This window comes from Eubalaena glacialis, chromosome 2 (assembly GCF_028564815.1).
Source record: "Eubalaena glacialis isolate mEubGla1 chromosome 2, mEubGla1.1.hap2.+ XY, whole genome shotgun sequence".
NCBI lineage: Eukaryota > Metazoa > Chordata > Mammalia > Artiodactyla > Balaenidae > Eubalaena > Eubalaena glacialis.
In genome coordinates, this window is record NC_083717.1 from 76,063,453 (window position 1) to 76,085,977 (window position 22,525).

At 36.3% G+C, this 22,525-nt stretch overlaps 1 protein-coding gene across 2 annotated transcripts; it reads left to right on the forward strand.

The window, feature by feature from the left end:
- The first annotated feature begins 987 nt into the window (after positions 1–987).
- BNIP2 (BCL2 interacting protein 2) lies at positions 988–21,363 on the forward strand. Of its 2 annotated transcripts, XM_061180248.1 has the most exons (11): positions 988–1,262; positions 7,705–7,811; positions 8,935–9,002; positions 9,486–9,662; positions 11,536–11,712; positions 15,273–15,375; positions 16,044–16,175; positions 17,309–17,395; positions 17,513–17,611; positions 18,342–18,377; positions 20,987–21,363. In XM_061180248.1, exons 1-11 carry the CDS (start codon positions 1,062–1,064, stop codon positions 21,036–21,038), a joined length of 1,239 nt encoding a protein of 412 aa, XP_061036231.1. In that variant the 5' UTR covers positions 988–1,061; the 3' UTR covers positions 21,039–21,363. The 2 variants fall into 2 exon arrangements, with proteins under 2 accessions (XP_061036231.1, XP_061036232.1); XM_061180249.1 differs by lacking the exon at positions 18,342–18,377 and having other exon boundaries at positions 20,987–21,362.
- The last annotated feature ends 1,162 nt before the right edge of the window (positions 21,364–22,525 follow it).

A 22,525-nucleotide genomic window follows, 5' to 3' on the forward strand; every position in this document is an offset into this window, starting at 1 on the left:
CATATACTTTTGTAAGCAGATAGGGTAGTGGGTCCCTGGAGAAAAAGAACTAGATCCAGATTTTTTGACATAAGAGAAGCCATTTTAGGCCTAAGCCATTTTGTGATCCAAGCCTGGCCACAATGCTTGCCATTGAATAGGTGTCAGTAATAAGGATCTTAAAGGAACAAAAGAACAAATGACTCTTACCCGGCAAGAGAAGAAACAATAGCAAAGATAATAAGTTGTGAAGACTCCCAGCTCCGTTTCAATGGTGAAGATTAGCCTGAAGCACTCAACCACCAGATCAACTGGAACCTAAGAGGTGATGATGTTGACCTTTTCTCAGCCTCAAGTGACTTCAGTCAACTAAAGCTTGGACTCCGTCAACCTTTACCCCAGTTCTATGCCGCAGTCTCCTCTGCTCAAGCCCCTTCATGAATGTGCATGAACCCTTAGCTTAAAACTTCCCCAAGTTCTCTGCTTGGCAGACACTGCTTTGGGAAAGATTCCCCAGCTTCCTCCTTACTTGGTGCCAGTAATAAATCCTTCCTTCTCCTGATCTTTACCTTGGTTGTCTTTTGGCTCAACTCCCTGTAAGAGGTGAACCCAATTTTCTGGTAACAATTTGAGAAGCACTGTTATAAAGCTGTTCGCCCGGGACAATTTTACCAAACTCTAAGGATTCTTCTGAGGTTAACTTCCCCAGTGAGACATCAGATATGTTTCCTCCTCTTTTTGCATCCATTTTATTATATAGCACTATCATAAAGATCAGTAAAGAGAACATAAAGAATATAAAAATGGTTCCTTGAGACTCGAGGGCGGCGGTCCTGTGCCGGGCGAGGAAGCGCCTGTAGCCTCTCTCAAGGGCCGCAGGGGTGTGTAACAGGTCGCCGGCCGGACAGAAACGCTTGACAGCCCCGCGGGCCAAGTCGCGGGCGCCTGCGCAGGCATTAGCTCCTCCCTCCCTCCCACCCCACGGCTGAGGGTGTGGTCGGGAGGAGGGACCCTGAGGCTTCCCGAAGACGCCACGGCTCCGCCTCGGCTTCCGACAGCTGCGGCGTCTGGAGAAGATCGGGATGTTGTCACTTCCGCCGGAGTCCCTCTCTGCATCCGGGTCGGCTGCTGCCGCTGCCGCTGTGGCTGAGGGACTGGGCCCGGGTCTCACCGTCGGAGGGGAGCGGGCTCCGCTCGGCGCCACCTTCTGCGACCTGGCCGTCAGCCCTACGTCGCCGGCCTGGAGGGGCGAAGAAGACGAGGAGGCCAAGGGTTCCTCCGGGGTCAGTGCGACTCGGGAAGGCTGGGCACGGCGGGTCTGAGCTGGGAACAGTCCTGGGGTGGAAGGGGGGGACGTCCGAGGCGCGCTTATCTCGGGCCGCCCGACAGAGGAAGCCCAGAGCGGTATCCGCTGTAGGAGGCGCCGCGGAAACTGCCCGGAGGCGCTTCCCGGATCCCCGCCTCGCTTAGGCCCCCGCCCTTGGCCAGGCTTCTGTTTGCTTTTTGCCACCCTTGCGTCCCCCCTTCTCCCACCTCTTTTCCGTTTGTAGGGGTGGTGCCCTCTTCTCTGCCCCCCCTGCACATTCCCCGCTCTGGGGGCAGTGACTGGGCCACGTTGGTCCCTTATTTGTCACCAGCGTTGGTCCTGGTGCAGAACAAAGAAACTTGGATGTCTAATGTGCTCCACGCCCGCGGGGAATAGACACGGAAGTGGTATTTGTAACCAGGGCTTTAATGGACCTTGATATGTGAAAAGCCCAGTTCCTGCGTGGATTCAGACACTGCCTTTTACTTCCGTACCTGGCAAAAGTGGTTTGAGTTTCTTGATACCACTGGAGATCTACTAGAGCAACTCCTATTAAATCAGAAATGTATTTGGGTCTGTTACGTTGCTTTGAAACTTCCCCTCGGTCTTCCCTGTTCTGGGCAGCTCTTTGAGAGCACGGCTTTTGTCATCCAGGTAGTCGTAGCGCCTTCCATATAGTTAGTTTAATGAAGTGTGATTGTGTTTTGGTGGGTTTTTGTTTTTTGGGGGTTTTTTCGCACTTAAAAAAAAAATCAGGCTATTTCTCCTAATGCTTAATTACTTAATTTTTAAAATTAAACGTATTCTTTCTCTAAAATTATATAAGAATTTCTGCAATTTGTAAATGGGTGTTGTTTCCTCAAAATTATAACTGAAGTTACCGTGTCTAGTTACCCTACAGACTTATTTTCTTATGATTTTGCATATCTTCTCCTTAGTTCTTATCATTTTACATTTTCTCCACACTCTATTTTTGGTTTTCATGATCTCCTCTATTGCAGCCTAATGTTATTGGGTTTAGACAGGAAGTATGACAGGTCCACTTCTGCAAACATGGGGCTTGAACTGGATCATCATAAGTCAGTGCTATTGTAGTCTTTAGGCATTATAGGACCTTTGAAGCTAAGTGTAGCCAAATCTGGCATTGCAGGCTTATTCTGTAGAAAGTTGCCAGTGAACTGGAGACAGTGTGCTGTATTAGAAACAGTCTAGGTCTAATCTGGAAACCAGAATGTAGTGTTATTTGCCTCATATATAAGATAAAATGGGGATAATAACATCAATGTTTTATACGACACAAAATTTTTGGGTGGGACGCATGAGATGATGAATGAACAAGTGGTTAGTAAAGGGGAAAAGCACTCTTTGGGAAAGTAGTTCTCTTCCTTCTTCTGGTGTAATGCTCGTAGAAGGAGCAGTGGTGGAGAAAGGCACCTAAGAAAGGAAGTATATGTATAGCCAGATCCGATCATTTAACCTTGGCTGATAGTGGATCAAAAGATGCCATGTGAAGCTTACATTCTATAAAGCAGAGTGCTAGTATAATGTGATGATAATAATATTCCAAAGTTATAATTTTATGTTACATCCAGTATTTGTAACTCCACAGCAAAGTGTTACAGATCAGTTATTAGACTTTAATCTTCTTAAAGGTCTCAGAGCATTTCCAGTACATTCTGCATACTGATAATATAATGTACCTTGTATAGTTGGCATAATTATCCTGTGCTTTATCGTCACAATTTTGAGAAACAGCACTATTGTAATTTCTCTTGAATTTTGTGTTAACATTTCTGATAGGGTGTCACATTTAATTGAGATATATAATGACATGACTTTTTTTTAGTTTCAGGTGTACAACATCATGATTCTATACTTGAATATATTGCAAAATGATCACCACAATAAGTCTACTTAACATCCACACTTAGTTACAAAATTTTTTTTTCTTGTGATGAGGACTTTTAATATTTACTCTCTTAGCAACTTGCATATATCTAATACAGTTTTATTAACTGTAGTCACTATGCTGTACATTACATTTCCAGGACTGACTTATTTTATAGCTGGAAGTTTGTACATTTTGACCCCCTTCATCCATTTCACCCACCTCCCACCCCATGACCTCTGGCAACCACAAGTATGTTCTCTGTATCTATGAGCTTGGTTTCGGGAGTTTTGGTTTTTCTGTCTTTTTGGGTTTTTTTAAAGATTCTACACATAAGTGAGATCATATGATCTTCGTCTTTCTCTGTCTGACTTACGTTACTTAGCATAATGCCCTCAGGGTCCATCCGTGTTGTTGCAAATGGCAAAGTTTTTTTTAAATAGCTGAATAATATTCCTTTGCGTGTGTGTGTGTGTGTGTGTGTGTGTGTGTGTTTATTCATCGATGGACACTTAGGTTGCTTGCATATCTTGGTTATTGTAAATAATGCTGCTGTGAATGTGAGGGTACAGATATCTTTTCCAGTTAGCGTTTTCATTTTCTTCCTATAAATACCGAGAAGTGGAATTGCTGGATCATATGGGAGTTCTGTTTCTAATTTTTTGAGGAACCTCCTTACTGTTTTCCATAGTGGCTGCACCAGTTTACATTCCCATCAAGGATTCCCTTTTCTCCACATCCTCGCTAACGTTTGTTATTTCTGGTCTTTTTGATAATAGCCGTTCTAAGGTGTGAGGCGATATGATATCTTTGTGTCATTTCATTCCTAAAAACCTGCATGACTCTGCTCTCAAGGAAACAATGACAAGCATATAGGATTTTTACAGGTGTTTTGGTGACCTTCCTAAACACATAGGCTGGCCTAAAGTATTTTCCTGTAGTGCTACCAGTATTGCCAGCTTCATAGGAAAAAGTGAACATAAATATTTAGAATGAAGCCCTTTCCTTTAAATGGGGATGTGAAAGGCTTGCCTAAGCATTTCCTTTTGCCAGATTGATTTCAGCATACATGTTGGTTATTAGCACCTATTCCAGCATCTAGGTTAAACTACATAATAGTAAAGTTGTCATGTAAAATTGTAAGTTATAATTCAGGCAGTTCTAAATATGATCTTAATATTTAATTTTTGCTTATATTGTTAGGCTGCATGGGGAAATCCCCATTTTCATCTTGGTTGAATTCACCACCACACCTCACTGAGGTCAGCTACTGTTTTTGAATTTGTCTCTGTGAACTTCACTGCTAACTGGCATAAATAATGATGTACCACCACTACCACACGTTTATTGAGAAATCAGGGTATTTCTGTTGCATTTGGTTATTTTAACAGTTGGCATCTTAAAGTATTACTTCCCCATTCTGATTTACCAACTCTATGAACAAAAAACGGGAAACAGCCGCGATTAACTTGGGAATCAGCAGTATCCTGATTTCCTTCAGAGTAGTTGTGCTTTTATATTGCTCCTTTCTTGTTTCCTGTTCTTACAGCTGCTGATAATGTGCTTCTAAGAACAGTCCTCTCTCTGTCGTTTAAACTTTACCTAGTATACTTTTCCCCTAAAATTTGTGATGAAATGGTTAAGAGTGAATCTGTATTTCTCTCTCCTCCTAGGTTTCGTTTAACTAGCTTAATTAATTATCCCCAAACTAAATATCCATGTCCATATGCTGGGGTGTATTAACATCACATGACTCAATGATATTAAAGTAAAAGCGGAATGAATCAGCTAAATGAGCTGACAGACTCTGGCTGTCGGTGTTTAGAGAAGTACTTTCACGTGGTTGACTTGTTCAAGTGATAAAGCAGCTAAAAGACATGGTTTATCTTTTAGAATTTCACAAGGTATGTATTTTCTCTTACAAACAAGGAATAATTTTACCGACAGACATAGACACTGCTTGTATGTAGGTTGCCCCGAATATTTTCACTACTCTTTTTGAGGGGTAAAACTTAACAGGAAGCCTATTTATGTAGTTTAATTAGAAAAAAAAGCTTAAGAGGTTGAGCAAAACAAATGCTTACTATTCAGTGTTAAACCTTACAATTAAATGCTTATTTTTAAATTTAACTAATGTTTAAAGACCCGTTACGTGCCAGACACTGTGCTAGATGTTGGGAGTATAGTGGTAGCAACTTCCAGTCACTGCTTATATTTTTGAAATATTAAATGTTTTTCTGAGTATGTGGGGTATTTGAAAAAAATACTCAGAACATCCTAATATTTTTCCAACACCCAGTAAAAATGTGAAACTAAATAATGAAAGCTCTGATTATTAAATCTAGGAAAAAACATTAATTCACTTGATAGTGAGTATCAAAGATTTGAAAAAACACTGAGAAGTGTAATGAATTTAAAAGTTGAGGGACTTCCCTGGTGGCACAGTGGTTAAGAATCCGCCTGCCAGTGCAGGGGACATGGGTTCGATCCCTGGTCTGGGAAGATCCCACGTGCCGTGGAGTAACCAAGCCCGTGCGCCACAAGTACTGAGCCTGTGCTCTAGAGCCCGTGAGCCACAACTCCTGAAGCCCGTGCACCTCAACGAAGAGTAGCCCCCGCTCGCCGCAACTGGAGAAAGCCCGTGCGCAGGAATGAAGACCCAACGCAGCCAAAAAAGAAAAACAGTTATAAAAGTTGGAATAGACTGTCAGTTTTCAACCTTTAGTAATAGAATGCTGCGGTCTCACTTGAACATGAATTCTAGAGTAATAAGTATTAAGTATTTGGGTTTTATTGGTCATAATTTGGGGGTCTTTTCTAATAATTCTGTGTTCTAAATAGAAAATTATTTGTTAAAGTAGGTATCCTTTTTTTGTTTGTTTTCCTCTCTACAGAGAGTAAGAGTTGCTGTCAGAGAACAGTCTATGAAGTGGTCCTTGGAGGTGTGTCAGATTACTTTATAGGTTATGTATCAGAAACAGAGAAACTGCTAAATAAGTCAAGATTATTATATTTTAAGTGTGTTTTCCATTCATTTCTCAAAATTGCCTGGCTCATGTTTTCCCAGAGAATTAAAAATGCCTTACTCCTATGTATAAATTAACTGACTTTTCCCAGCAAACATGTTGGTGAAGAAAAGACAGCATTTGCTTTTTTCTATTTGCAAGTGGTTCCTCAAAAATTTAGATCTTTTGAGAATGTTTGAAATCTCTTGAGCATAAGTAAGAATTCAAACTGGGAAAAGAGCCTCCCAGTCTTGGCAGAGATATGAATTTAGTTTATTATGTGAAATCTAACACTTTAGAAAATTTCCAATGTAATTTTGTTGTTGTTCTAGAACATAATGGTTTTCTGGTACAACTTTGTGTATCTTTTGAATGTTGTAATGACACAGCAGATAAGGCAACCATAAAATATGACCACAAGTTATACATACATGGTTTTAGAAGTTAAATAATTTAGAAGGATTTACCATGAATAGCATCATTCTCCCCATCCCACCTTCTTTCTTCTTCCACTGGTGTCAACCACTTTTAACTTTGTTTTAAAACTGCTAGTGATAACTAGTAATACTTTCTATCTCTTAAGACATCTATGTTTTACTTCTTTTTTAAAAGATAACTTTAGACATCTATTGACTTACTCTAATGTAAGTGAACTAAATATTCCGTTTATACCTCTTGCCCCCTAAAGTTGTCACGATTTTTGTTGTACTGTTAACCAGTTGATCTTAATGAGTTCTTAAATAATATACTTAAACCTGTATTTCTTATTCCATCAACTATACCAAACTCTAGATCCTTCATTTTGTGAACTGAGGATAGTGGCACCCACATGCTTCCTTGGAAAAACTGAAACTAAGTTAAAACATGGAGTTGCGTGAATAGAAATATTCACTAAATTCAGTGTGTGAAAACTCATGCTAAACTACGTGAGAAAAGCTTGTTATAGATATGAAGCAAATCAGAACGTAGCATAATTCATTTACTGGACAGGTACTGAATAGCCTTCTTTAAGTGGCTCAGGAATTATGGCATTGGAACTATAGAGAAGTAATATAAGAGACAGCACACCACTTGGACTCTGCTGAATCAAGCGAGTGTAAATGCTGTTTACCTAGTGTTCAATTTCCAGGATTAACCTCTCTCCAAAGGACAGAAGATTTAATTATGGGTCTAGAATAGAGCATATATTTATTTACTTTTATTATTTGTGCCCCCCATCCCGCAAATTGCTTTTACATAATTCGCAGTACCTAATAAATTTTAAATCGTGTCCTGGGGCACACATGCATATATGCAAATGGAAGCAAGTACTTCACTGCACAATACCCTTATTACAAACAGTAATTACTAGAATATATACACTGTGTTTTCTGTTCTGATTCTTGGGGGAAAAAACTTGTAGTTGCAACCCACTAAATTTATTTCATGATCAGTGTGGAAGTATGAACTAAGGTATAAGCTTATTGCATCTTTTCAGCAGATAAAGTGAAAAATAAGCCTATAAATTTTTTTTTCCTTTTTTACAGGACCTTGGCTCTCTGGATTATCAGGAGCTTGTAGTTGACATTGAGTCCAGGCTGAGGATGGAAGGTGTTGAACTTAAGGAAGAATGGCAAGATGAAGATTTTCCAATGTGAGCAATGCTTTTAAATGAAAACAAATTTAAAACAAAACTTCGCAGTTTCTTTATTGAGATGTCACTTACTACAGGGGTCCCCAACCCCCAGGCCACGGACCACTACCGGTCTGTGGCCTGTTAGGAACCCGGCCGCACAGCAGGAGGTGAGCAGAGGGCGAGTGAGTGAAGCTTCATCTGCCGCTTCAATGCCGCTCCATCGCTCGCATTCCCGCCTGAACCATCCCCCCCCACCGCCCCCTCTGTCTGTGGAAGAATTGTCTTCCACAGAACCGGTCCCTGGTGCCGAAAAGGTTGGGGACTGCTGACTTACTAAATGAATATTGGGCTTCTTAAAGAAACCCAGTGTTGCAAAGTATTCATTTAATACTAGTAATAGAGTCTGAGGGGTTTCTAGGGGAAGATGGTCTTTAGAAGTCTATAGGAATTGTTAAGTTGTATGCTTTTATTTTAAAAAAAAGCTTGTTAAGTAAACAAGGAAGGGCTTTCTAGATTATCTGGCGAGCTACCTTGACACATTTGCATTTGTGTTTACAATTGTATTGGCACCAGTTGGGTTAAGAGAAAAAGAGCAAAGGCAGACTTTATATTTAAGTGATCCTTCCGTGCCGTCTTGGTCAGAAGACCATCCCAGTGCATAAGAAGGTTCCTTAGCAGTTGGAATATGGACAGCTGGTGAGAGTACTGAGTCATTGCATAGCATAGCATGATCATAGTAATAAAGAAATGCAGAGCTCAAAATATGTAATCATCATTACCATATTCCCATTGTGAGTTCAGCTTCATTATACATTGTATCATGCATCACATTAAATTCATGCATTTGAAATATATTTGTTTTGTAGATTAATGATTTTTTAATTTGTTGTGTAGTTGTATTTAAGAACAGTTACATAAGGAGTATATATCTACTTTTATGTGTTGCTTATGTAAATATGTAAGTCAATTCAGACAGTCTGAAAATTTTCTTTAACTGGTTTGTAAATTACTAAACCTTAAGAAACATTGGTTTATTCAGTTTTCCACATAATTGTTTCTATAAGCTATTTTAATAGATCTTTGAACTTCAAAAAAAATTTTTTTTAATTTCTGGGTTAAAAATTGTGTCTGTGTGTTCTAGACCTTTACCGGAAGATGATAGTATTGAAGCAGATATATTAGCTGTAACTGGACCAGAGAGTCAGCCTGGTAAGAACTTGACACTTAGTGATAGACTTTAACTGTGCTATTTTTGAACACATTTCTTTGTCAAGATAAAAAATATACTCAGTTTTTGTTCCATCATAGGGTGCCAAAGGGTAATTTTAACGTTTAGGAAAGCGTTTTTGGATTGCTTTGGAATACTTTTCAGAAACATACCTTTGGGTTTTAGAAATTTCAACCATAAAGGGGTGAGAGGAGATCGTTTTTAATAGTAAAAGGTGACTATAAGGTCTGCTTCTGTTATTTAAAAAGGCATATCCTTGCTGGGATGTGTCATCTTGCTGTGATACAGAAGCAATAGTGATCAAAATCCAAAGTTTATAAATAAGTGCTTTGGAATTGTGTTTAATTAATGTTATTTTCTCAAGAATAAAGTGATTAAAGTTTTTCTCTTATTCAGTTTATACATCTAAGCATTTTTTCTAAATATATCTTTCACTTTTTTTTTTTTTTTTCCACCCATTCCAGGCTCACTAGAAGTTAATGGCAATAAAGTGAGAAAGAAACTAATGGCTCCTGACATTAGCCTAACCCTGGATCCTAGTGATGGCTCTGTGTTGTCAGATGATTTGGATGAAAGTGGGGAGATTGACTTAGATGACTTAGATACACCATCGGAGGACAGTAATGAATTTGAGTGGGAAGGTAAGTGTTTCATTATTTTTACCTGACCTTTATTAATGAATGTTCGTGTTTATATACATACATAGTGGCATTTTCATATTAGGATAATTGGAAAAACTTAAAACTTGATCATGAAACCAGCTAAGGGATTTTGTTGAAAAAATCAATGGCTAAGGGATTTTGTTGAAATGTTATACTTTCTAAAGTTCATGTATTTATTGCAAAGATATGAAATTCAGCTAAACACTGAATATGATGGCTTTCAAAACTGTTTATAGTAGATTACACATGTGGCTCTATTTTTTTCTTAATTGCCCAATGCTGTAAACTTATGTTTTTCCATGTTGCTCCCAATATTGCTTGATAATTATGGCATGTTCTTTTATTCAGTAGATAACTAAGAAGAAAAGCTTTGAAGAAACGTATGCTTTAGGGAATGTGCTAGAAGTAGTTAAGAATTTGCAGAGAGGGAGTTCTGAAGGGAGTGGTTTTTTTTGAGGGTGATTTTTTTTTTAAATAGGTTTGACTGATAGTGCTGCACTTTGTAAACAGCTACCTTGAATTAATGTATTCTCCTAGCCTCCACCCTTACATTCTTTATCATTAGTTATTTGGAATTGAAAGGAATTGGCATGTGTTTTGCTTTGCATGCTTTCTTTAATTAGATAATTGCTGTCTACAGTATCTTTATAGTTGTTAATAATTTACATATGTTTAGTTCATCTTTAAAGTGATTTTTATTTCAAAGCAGTGTTTGTCACTAGGTATGTTATCTGCAGTAGAGTAAGGTCCTTAATGTGCTGTTATCTTTTGTTCCTTTTTTCTTCCCTGTTTCACTGGTTCAATATGCAATCCGGTAATAAGCAATATTTTATAAAGATACTGAAATAGTTTTCTGCCTATGTGTTTTGTCTCTTCTTTCTTTAATGCTGCTGTAGTCATTTCCTGGAAGGATATTTTCCGTTAACAGCTTTGTCTTGGAAACAAACAACTAACATACAGTAGGTTTCCCCTTCCCCCATCTTTTGGTAAGGACTATGATACTAAAATTTCAAAAATCATTGCTTCATTAAAAATCAGCTAAAGTGCAATCTTAAAATGTAAATTATACCTAATCATTGGTGCTTGTGCTTTGACTAATGTCAATTTAAAATAGACTTTTGCATGTACACTGCAGAATATTATCAATAATTTTCTGCTTTATAAGACTGATCAAATGATAAATAATCATTGACTCGTTAACCACTTTCTATCTGGTATTATAATGTTTGGGGAATAATTCATGTGCTCAACAACAAAAAACATTGGCTCCCAGAGAGTTGCTCTAAGTAACCTATAGTGGTAACTGTCTGTCAAGGACAGTGTTGTAAATAGAATCTGGAAAGGCATTGTAGGGCCAGTGTACTAAGATTTTGATGGCTGTATGAATTATTGTTTCTGAATTTGTGGATGTACGTTGTACTGCGATTAGGTCCTTTCTGAATTAAGCAATTCAAAAAAAGTTAAAGAACCATGATTTCCAAAAACAAAATGGCCTTATATCAAGAATAAGCCTTTTCCTCTATTACGGAAGAAATATTTAAAATTCCACATACAGGGAACTCTGCTCAATATTATGGAACAACCTAAATGGAAAAAGAATTTGAAAAAAATAGATACATGTATATGTATAACTGAATCACTTTGCTGTACACCTGAAACTATCACAACATTGTTAATCAACTATACTCCAATATAAAATAAAAAGTTAAAAAATAAATAAATAAAATTCCACAGAAGGTATAATAAAAAAATTCTCTGAACAATCTAATTAGATAGTAAAGTGGTTAACATGTAATTTGATTTTTATTTTATAAATAACAATCTGTGATTCAAAAACCTTTTATTTTGACAGATGATCTTCCGAAACCCAAGACTACTGAAGTTATTAGGAAAGGCTCAATTACTGAATATACAGCAGCAGAGGAAAAAGAAGATGGACGACGCTGGCGTATGTTCAGAATTGGAGAACAGGACCACAGGGTTGATATGAAAGCAATTGAACCCTATAAAAAAGTTATCAGCCATGGAGGTAACGGTTACCAAAGATTTTTTAGATTTTTTACTACAGTATCAGAAATCTGAATGCTTAAGAGAATCTCTCCTTTGAGATATTACATAATTTTGAAAGCATAATAAACATCATGTCCTTTTAGAAACGTAACAGGTTTGAAGTAAAAGGCTAAAGCCAACATTTAAAAATTGTTAACACGTGCATACAGTGAGTTCAAAAGGTGTAAGAGTGTACAGTGAGAACTGTCTCCCTCCACCCTTATCCCTAGACACCCCTAAACTGGGACTTTCTCCCTTTTTTATCCGTTTATAATTTATATACAGTGAACTACTCTAATCCTTTTTTTGTAGCATTTGCATATTCCTTTTTTTCCCACCTTCATTGAGATAAAACTGACATAGTGTATAAGTTTAAGGTGTAAAATATGTTGATTTGATACATTATATATTTTTTAATTTTAATATTTATTTATTTATTTGGCTGCCTCGGGTCTTACTTGCAGCACGTGGGCTCTTTCTTTGCAATGCAGGCTTCTCTTTAGTTGTGGCCCTCGGGCTCAGTAGTTGTGGCATGTGGGCTTCAGAGCGCGCAGGCTTGGTTGCCCCACGTCATGTGGGATCTTAATTCCCCAACCAGGGATCGAAAATGTGTCCCCTGCATTGGAAGGTGGATTCTTTTTTTTCTTTTTCTTTCTTTCTTTCTTTTTTTTTAAAAAAAGATTTATTTATTATTTATTTTATTTATTTTTGGCTGCATTGGGTCTTAGTTGTGGCACGCGGGATCATTCTTTGCAGTGCGTGGGCTTCTCTCTAGCAGTGGCGTGCGGGTTTTCTCTTCTCTAGTTGTGGTGCACAGGCTCCAGGGCGCCCGGGCTCTGTAGTTGTGACGCGCAGGTTCCAGAGCGCATGGGCTCTGTAGTTTGCGGCACGCAGACTCTCTAGTTGAGGCACGCAGGTTGCCCCGCAGCATGTGGGATCCTAGTTCACTGACCAGGGATCAAACCCGAGTCCCCTGGATTATAAGGCGGATTCTTTACCACTGGACCACCAGGGAGGTCCCTGGAAGGCGGATTCTTAACCGGTGGACCATCAGGAAAGTCCCTGATACATTATATTCTGTGAGTGATTGCTACCATAGCATTTGCTAACACCTGTATCACATCACATAATTACCATTTCTTTTTTGTGGTGGGAACATTTAAGGTCTAGTCTACTCTTTTAGCAACTTTCAAGTACATAATACAGTATTGTTAACTATAGTCACTATGTGGTACATTAGTCCCCAGAAATTATTCATCTTCTAACTCGAAGTTTGTACTTTGACCAACATCTCCCCTTTACCCCCAGGCCCTGGTAACCACCATTTTAGTCTCGGTTTCTGTGAGTTCAGCTATTTTAGATTTCAGATGCAAGTGACATACAGTATTTGTCATTCTTCTGTCTGACTTATTTCACAAGAAATGCTCTAATCTTAAGTGTACAGTTCACTGAATTTTGACGAATGCCCATATCACCATATATACTTATAATCTACACCCCCAGACAGACAGAACATTTTCATTGCCCCAGAAAATTCTCTGGTTCTCCCTCTCAATGAATACCCTCTCTCCTATAACCACTATTCTAATGCCTACCCCATGATTAGTTTTGCTTGTTAAAGAATTTCATGTAACTGGAATCATAGTTTACACTCTTGTCTACTTTCACTCAGCATAATGATTTTGACATTTATCCATGTTGTTGCATGTATCCATAGTTCATTCCTTGTTACTGCCGGTTTGCTTATCCATCACTATTTTGATGGCCATGTGAGTTTTTTTCCAGTTTGAGCTATTATGATTAAAACTGCTGTGAACGTTCTTTTTTTTTTTTTCTTTGCCATTCATTTGTTTTTGGCGGGGGGAGCCGTGTTGGGCTGCACGCGGGTTTCTTTCGTTGCTGCACGCAGGCTTTCTCTAGTTGCGGCGAGTGGGGGCTACTCTTCGTTACAGTGCACAGGCTTTTCGCTGTGGTGGCTTCTCTTGTTGTGGAGCACGGGCTCTAGGCACGGGGGCTTCAGTAGTTGCGGCTCGTGGGCTCTAGAGCGCAGGCTCAGTAGTTGTGGCGCACGGGCTTAGTTGCTCCGTGGCATGTGGGATCTTCCAGGACCAGGGATCAAACCCGTGTCCGCTGCATTGGCAGGCGGATTCTTAACCACTGCACCACCAGGGAAGTCCCCTGTGAACGTTGTTATACTCTTTTGTGCTTATAAATACAACCTGGCCCTTTAAAGTACGAATCTTAATTTGCCTTAAAACCCTGAACAAATCATTTAGCTTTACCACAAAGTAGAGAATTAGTTCATTCCACATTTTTTTGGAACACCCACTTTTCATATTTATGGAATATATAAAAATAAGGCTTTGTTCCTTAAGAAATTTACAAGTCAAATAGGAAGAGTTATGAAGTGCAATTATAACATCTATCAGTCTGACTGTCTTGTATGTAGAAGTTTACATAGTCACTGTGTAAATAGCACCAGAATGTTAGTGATAGTCAAAATACAACTCTATAGAGCATGTCATACCACCTGAAATCCTCCTAATTCAGGACAGGGGACCACATAGATCAAGCAGATTGGTTTTTTCACATAGTCATTTCTGCTTAATTTACTCTCTGCCAAATGCATTCTGCTTATTTCTGTAGTCTTCATTCATCTGAAAGCAAATCTCTTGAATATTTGCAGTTATATTATTCTGCCTAATTTAGTCTTACTCAGTGAAGAAAACAGGATAATATGGATCACGAAGTCCACAGACTTGTATTAATTCATCTAGTTCATTGGAAGCAAGTTGTGAGACCTGCCTCATGGTTTAAACCTAATATTTTTGAGAAATAGCACTTTATTTTTTTAGGAGAAAATAATTAGGGCCATTTTATCCTATTGAGGTACCACAAGGTGTTTTGTGACTAAGGGATTAAAAAAGGTAGTGAATATTCTAATGTACTTGAAATGTTCCTTTTTAGTGCATGTTTGTAAACAATAGGAATGAAAGTTAAAGCAGAAGTATTTGTTGCTGGTTACAGCTTAATATCTGTATGAGAATTAAAACATTTATATTTTAGAGATTGTAATTAAAACATATATTTTAGTGCTGTTTTTCTTCACTTAGACTTATGTCAGACATAATCTTTTCTTACTATTTAATACTCTAAAAGCTGCAAAATGCTAGACATCATTGAATGTAAAACTATTTTTTAAAGAGCAACTACTTTAAGCAGAAGTTGCATAAGAATGTTTTATTGCAGATGTATTGTATCTGGTTGGATTATTATCTATCTACTTGCTAAAATAAGGCAGCTTTCTGAGTATGCTAATTTAAGTGGGTTTCTGGTTTTTATGCCTACTCTTTCCTCTTTAAATTTTATTGTTCTCTTTTTGAGAAGAGAGGATTTAAAGACTATACAGGGTCAGAACAAAAAAAAAAACATACTTTTTGATTCAGAAATGTGTGGAACATACACCACTATAATTTATCAACCATAAATGATATCCCCTGAAAAATCTTCAGAGTGTAATCATGCTGGTTTCTTTTTCAGGATATTATGGGGATGGATTAAATGCCATTGTTGTGTTTGCTGTCTGTTTTATGCCTGAAAGTGGTCAACCTAACTATAGGTACCTGATGGACAATCTCTTTAAGTAAGTAGATCATCACAAAAATGTTTGGACAGAATTGAGTACATTAGATCTCCAGTTTAAGGAAGGGAACTTTATTTAGCTGGGTAGAAATTATTGGGTTGGCCAAAAAGTTCATTCGGGTTTTTCCATAAGATCTTACAGAAAAACCTGAGGGAACTTTTTGGCCAACCCAATATAAGTAATCCTAGTTCTGATTCCTTAAGTCTATCCCTTGGCATTATAAAAACTATCCATTTTCCAACTCAACAGAAGAATTGTCATTTTAAAACTGGAAGAGATATTACAGATTATGTGTTCCAACTTCATTTTACACTTGAGGATACATTAAGTGCTTTATTGGGGAAAATTTCAAACATATACAAAGGCAGAAGTATATTAAATCTTTGTGTAACAATCACCCAGTTCCACAATTATCAGTTTATACTTTATTCCCACAAATACTTCCCCCATGGCATAATTTTGAAGCAAATCCCAGACATCATATCATTTATAAACATTTCAAGATGTATTTCTAAAAGAAAAGAACTTTTTTTCTTTAAATAACCATAATACCAACTAATGCTGTTTTAAAATTTTGCTCTCACTGCAGGGGAGGGAAGGGAATTGCGTTATTTGGATAATCTGGTTTGGTTCTGCATAGCATTGTTTCTAAGACTTTATTTTTACAGGTACGTTATTGGCACTTTGGAGCTGTTAGTAGCAGAAAACTACATGATCGTTTATTTAAATGGTGCAACAACTCGAAGAAAAATGCCCAGTCTGGGATGGCTCAGGAAATGCTATCAACAAATTGATAGAAGGTATTGTAAATGCAAGTGGAAAGCTAGTCTGAATAATGTTTATTATGTCCTTATTAGATTAAATTTTATTTTCTGTTGCCACTTAAAGTCACCATGTATTTCTTCAGAAATTACATTTATTAATTTCGTAACGAGTTTCTATTTTCAAACTTATAAAATAGCTCTTTATTTCTCCTTTGTACCACATCAAACATTTTCCTATAATTTACATTTTGGGAAAGGATGGAGAATTTAGTACATTTCCCATTTTATTACATTCTGGATTTTGCCTCATTTATAGTGCTTAGTATATTTTGTTACTTAAGATGCTTATTTAGCTGTAATCTTTCTTTGGAATGAGTTCTAGAAATGTATCCTCCTGGGAGGTAGTCATCCATGCTAATGGAAGGAATTTTGATCCTCTATTTGGTTTGATTTGACCACAGCTAATTCAAACTAGGTTAATCAACTCAGATCCAGTAACAGGTTTCTCTTCATACCTGAACATGACATTGGCTGGTTCTTGTGATTTTTTTTTTTTTAAATACTTAGTCATCACTGTAAGTGTGAAATATGATGATAGAAACAGCAGTTTTTATTTCATCATTTTAAGTTGCCTAGGATAATGCTTTTAACTTTTAATCAAAATTTTAGACTCCATAAGAATACATTAGATCTGATTCATTTTGCCTGTTCCTGTGGTGATCTCTCCTCTCACCTTTCTGCCTGCCCAGTGCCTTTCATGGTGTTGAAGAAATTAATAACAGTTTCCCCTCCATCCTGAAAAATGAAAAGAGCTTACTTTTATATTCAGTATTGGCTTCTACCCCTGGTTGATAGTCTTGAGGACAAGTGAATGTATACTAGGAGACATTTAATAACAGGCTACACTGTGGACATAAATTTAGGCAAATGAAGTAGAGTTCATTTCGTGGCAGTGGGAAGGACCATTGGAATTCAAGAGTGCATTTTCTTTTGTTTTGTTTGTTATCTTTTTGTTGTCTTTAGGAATATCATATCCAAATGACAACTCTTGAATGAGGATTTCTTCAATTTTTTGTATAGACTTGCACATACTTACTGATGTCTTAGCTTTTCTTCTAGCATTAGAATTTGTAGAACTTTTACATTTTTCTTTTTTTTTTAAACTCCAGGTTACGGAAAAACCTAAAGTCTCTAATCATTGTACATCCCTCTTGGTTTATCAGAACACTTCTGGCTGTTACAAGACCATTTATTAGGTAATTTTCTGAGAACCATTGACTCTTAAAAAAAACCCCACAGACTCCTTGTATGAATTTCTTGTCAGTTCTGTTGGTCAGAAATATTAAGGTAATTATCTTTATTTCCTTCCATAGCTCAAAATTCAGCCAAAAAATTAGATACGTCTTTAATTTGGCAGAACTAGCGGAACTTGTCCCCATGGAATATGTTGGAATACCAGAATGCATAAAACAGTATGTTTTGTTTCATTTCTTTAATTGTATTGGATCTTGATATTTTGATGTGCAAGAGGTAAATATTTCAGTACCCATTCTTTCTCACTTCATATATTATAATTATTTTATAACTGCTCTTGTTTTTATAACAAAGAAAAGAGGGAAGAAGACACTTTCCAGCACTTTCCCCATAAGTCACCATTTTCTTCAGGCTATCAGTTGAGTAGGAGGAATTGTTTCTGGTTTGGTTCATGTATATTTTTAAAGATAGTTACAGTCTTAAGAGATGGTTTCTTGATTGGTTAGTACTAAAGAACGTTCTCCAGGCTTGAACATGCTGGTCTCCAAATTTGAGTAAGCTCGTCATGGCATCAAATAATATTATTAGGGAAGTAAAATATTTATATCAGTCTAACCTTAATACTTTCCAGTGGCTGGAGTTTGTTCTGTTTACCAAATTCACTTATCTAACTTTTAAAAGGAATTGATAGAAGACTGTTAACATAAATACTTGAGTATCACAGTGCTATAATATAGAAAAATGTTTCTTTGTTCTATTAATGTGAGGTTTTAGTCTGTTGAATGTGTCAAAACCACATTTCTTAAGTCAGTTCTGACTTCCTGTATAGTATGTTAAATATTTTTGGTTTTGCCTGCAAACTTTTGAGTTTATTTTTAGTGCCTTTTTTTGAGTTTTTGTTCATCTTCATAACATGTATGTTTACTAAAATAACTCTTCCCTACCAAGGTATGAAGAAGAAAAGTTAAAAAAGAAACAGAAAAGGTATATGCACACCTTGACTGGGTTGCATCTAGACTAGTCCATTTGCATTGCACAGACTAACTCTTCCTTATTGGTTGGTTAGCTCGTAGACAAAGATAATAGCATTTGTAAATATAAATATACCCCAGGATTCAAATATAGAGCGAATCCAAAGTTCCTGATGCTGAGTATGGCTTGGATTCACTCTGTTTTAACACCATAATAATGCCAGTTACAAAATAAAGACCACACCTCCTCCTCCCTGCTTTTGGTATAAATACTGACAGTAAATTCCTAAGAATACTATTTGGAAAACCAATTATTTATAATACCTTACCAGTTTCACCATACTTTAAATCTCTAACTTGTGCTTTTGAAATATTTATGCACTTTTTTAATGTATCAGTTTTCCCCCCTGGGGTTGATGATTATATTTACAATGCACATATTCTTTGGCTAACCAACATTGATTTTCTTGTATGCTTAAATGGCCTGCTAACTAGTCAAATTCTACATGTGATAAAATACCTAAAAGTTCAATGTACCATTTAATAGTTAAACACTCTGCTCTCCATCTTTAATTTAATTTTGAATACTTCTGCTTTGAGCATAACAAACTGTCATCTGTTAATACCTTGGCATAGAAGATGAAAGGCAAGTGTGTAAAATAGTTACCATTTTATATAGTAATTTAGAAAAGTATAGGATTTAGGTCTAACTTGTTAATGGATTTTTAAAATATTAACAATTAAATTAGCAAAACAGATTGATACAGTCTCATAAGAGTTAAGGTGAGAGATTTGTATGTAGTTATCATTTGGACCATTGTAAGGAACTGGAGCTGGAATATTCTTAACTTTGAACACATTTTGGCTCTGTTGATAAACAAGAATTCAGTTGACCATGTGATAGAGTCATAGCTTTACATTTCTATGTGACACTTTGCAGCTAAACATTTTAAGATAGAGATAAGGACAGTGATTTTAGATCTTGCTAATTTCTCGTTCCTCTCAAGACATTGGTGTGAATTTGCCAGACAAGTGGCTGAAGTTTAAAATGTAGTCTGTAATTGTAGAATATTTTGAAGCCAGCTGCTTCATGGATTTCAAAATGAATTGCCTTTGTTGATGAAATCTGCTATGTTGTGCCTTTTTACAAAATTCTTAGTTAAGTAACTTAGGCATCAGAAAAAAAGTAGAATTGTACTTTTTATTTAAATGTATTGTTTGAAACCTACCAATATTATTTTATCTTGATTTTTTTTTTTTACTTTCATTTAATCTTAAATAGAATCATTACATATATCTTTTAGGCACTTCTAAGTTTTTGTACCAAGTTTCTTTAGCCTTGAAAAATAATAAATCCTTGTCAGCTTGAAAAAGGTAACACTCAAGTTTTCAAAATAGAAGGGCATGTTTTTAAAACCAAGTTAACAGAAACTGCATGGGGGAGCTTATTACCCAAGGTGAAATTTCTATGAGTACTGGTGATAAGGATTCAAAACTGAGTGTGCTGAAATATAGCAGTTTTAAATGTTTTAGATGTTTGGTTCAAATAACTCAGTGCAAGTGTAGCCAGGTAGATGTTGATTGTTAAAATATTTGAACAGAGTTTAAAAATAAAGTGATTATGCAATTAGTTCATACCGATATTTCAGATGTTGAAAAGATTGATGTGTTTTGCATGCCTTATCAAGAATATGTACCTTTCAAATTTTTGTTACCAATATAAAAAATATTTTAAAATGTTGTTAATCTGGCTTTACCACAGGCCAAGGCTTTTAGGTCTGACTCACTAATGTTCAGGTGATTGTAGTAATGGAAACAAGTATGAAAAGTATCTTCGTATATCATACCAAGTTGTTTTAAACTCTCCTCCATCAGTGATTCAAACTACTACAAATATAAATATACAAATATAATAGTAAGAGATTGTTGTACGTTATCTGTGAAGGGTTGTCTATAATTTTTGTGTGGTAATTACATAATTCTTCTAATCCCCACTTTCCTAAATTTTGATGTGATCTCTATGGATCCCACTCCTGATCCAGTCGTATTTTTAATCTACATCTAGATACTTCTGATTATTAAATTCTGTGGCTTCTTACTATCAAGATAAAAAAAAGTATTCACATTTTAAGTGTACCAATAAATTTCGGAGAATAATTATGGCATCCATAAATATGTACTTTTACCACTGAACTTAAAAGTTGATCAGTTGATGGCATTAGTGGCATTTAAATATTTCAGTTAACAAAATCATTTTTGAGGGAATTATTTTTCCTGCCACTCAGATCACTTTGCTCCCTGCCTCAGCCATGCTACAGTTCAACATTTTAATATGCCTGTTGTAATTTGAACTTTTAATAAAGTTTATGTGCATTTGTATATAAAGTATCTTATAATCTTTTAAAAAAAACAATAGTCACATTCTTGCCAGTGTCCTCTTGCCTTTAAAAATTATCTTTCCTGGTTGGGAAAATGTTTGGTAACCTTTTTACTATGTCTGCTTCTTTGCAAAGCTTTGTTTTTAACAGAACAATAATCTATGGTAAAATTAGCCATTATTTTTAGAAAGAGAATTGTTCATTTGCTGATACCTTATTATCTATATTGGTTTTCATTAAACAGAGTTGATCAAGAGCTTAATGGAAAACAAGATGAACCGAAAAGTGAACAGTAAGTTTGGCATCTAGTCCAAACACGACTGAAGAATGTGCTGATGAAGCAGTGCTTTTTTGCATTTATAATGCATTTATTGGTCCTGATTTTTATGTAACCTGTTACAAAACTGACTTGACTTTTTTTTAATGGACTTTTGTATAAGGGACTGTTCACTGCTGTACTGGTTTGCAGATCTCTCGAATTTAGCTCTTTACTAGCTAATTATATTGTAATCATTTTATATTTTATATTGCTAAATAGCAGAGAACCACACTTTATATAAAGCAGTTTTTGCATTTGTTTATTAAATGATGCATTTTCTTCAGTAAAATATTTATATGCCTAAATGGAAAAGGAAAGAGATAATATATATTTTTATGTTTTTGAGCAATATTTTTTAATGTATACCTTTCTTATGGAAGAATATGCAGGTAAATAAGACCGTGATTTTGTAAAATGCATGTTAAAATTTTTGTTTTTGTAAATGGTTAAATACACTTCCTGGGTCACTTAGAAAATATGCTCATAAGGTGAGGGACAGTTAAACTGGGTCTCATGAATATCCAAAGGTCATGTACATAATCTAAATAGATTAGTACCATTCTGAGTTTTTTTCTCACTTAACATTTATTTCTTAATTCAGACACAAATACAAGTGTATTGCACACTTTTTCTTTAAACGTAAAGACAAGTCAAAAAGCCATTTTTAGAATTAGGGAATTTAAGAGGTTAGGAATTGGGGTTTGTATATATGTATATATCAGACATTTTATCTTCTGGCCAAAAGTCAGAACTTCATAAAAATTTTAGGTTTGTTCACTAATGTGAAATAAGCTGTGTGTCCAGGGTATCACTCTCCTGAATTTGTGTGAGTGCAGTGTAATATTCAGAGAATGTGATGAGTTATTCACTGTCACTACTTTTCTTTAGAAAATAGGGACTGCTTTTTTAACTACTTTCAATGTGGGCACTTTACCAAAATACTTTCATATCAGGTGTTTGACCCAGTCAGATAAGGTGTGTTTTCCCATTTTCTGTTGAATTATGTTGACAGTACTGTAAATTAAGTTATTTTGTTAAGTCTTAGAGCATCATCATATTACGGTGTTTCGCGTTTGGGGTAAGCATATAAACTCCTTGTTTAATTTGGTAAGTACCTTGGCTCTACATTGAAATTGTATTTATGCCCCAGATAGAACTTAATTACCCACAAAATCATCCAAAAACAACAGGTTGGTCTAATACTGTGTCATATACTTGTGTGACTTATACATTTGGTAAACTTAGTACCTGCCTAATTTAAGGGTCACACCACACTCCAGCCCTTCTTATAAGGTAATTTACAAAAGAGTAGTAAAATTGAGGTGCAGGAGCTAAACCTCTAGGATTTATTCTATCCTAGACTGGCTTTTATCATTGCTGTTTTTAGTGTAAAGTTTTCTATTACAAAAGAGAATTTCCTTTACTTTTTGTCCTCCTCAGTTATAAACTTGACACAGTAACCCA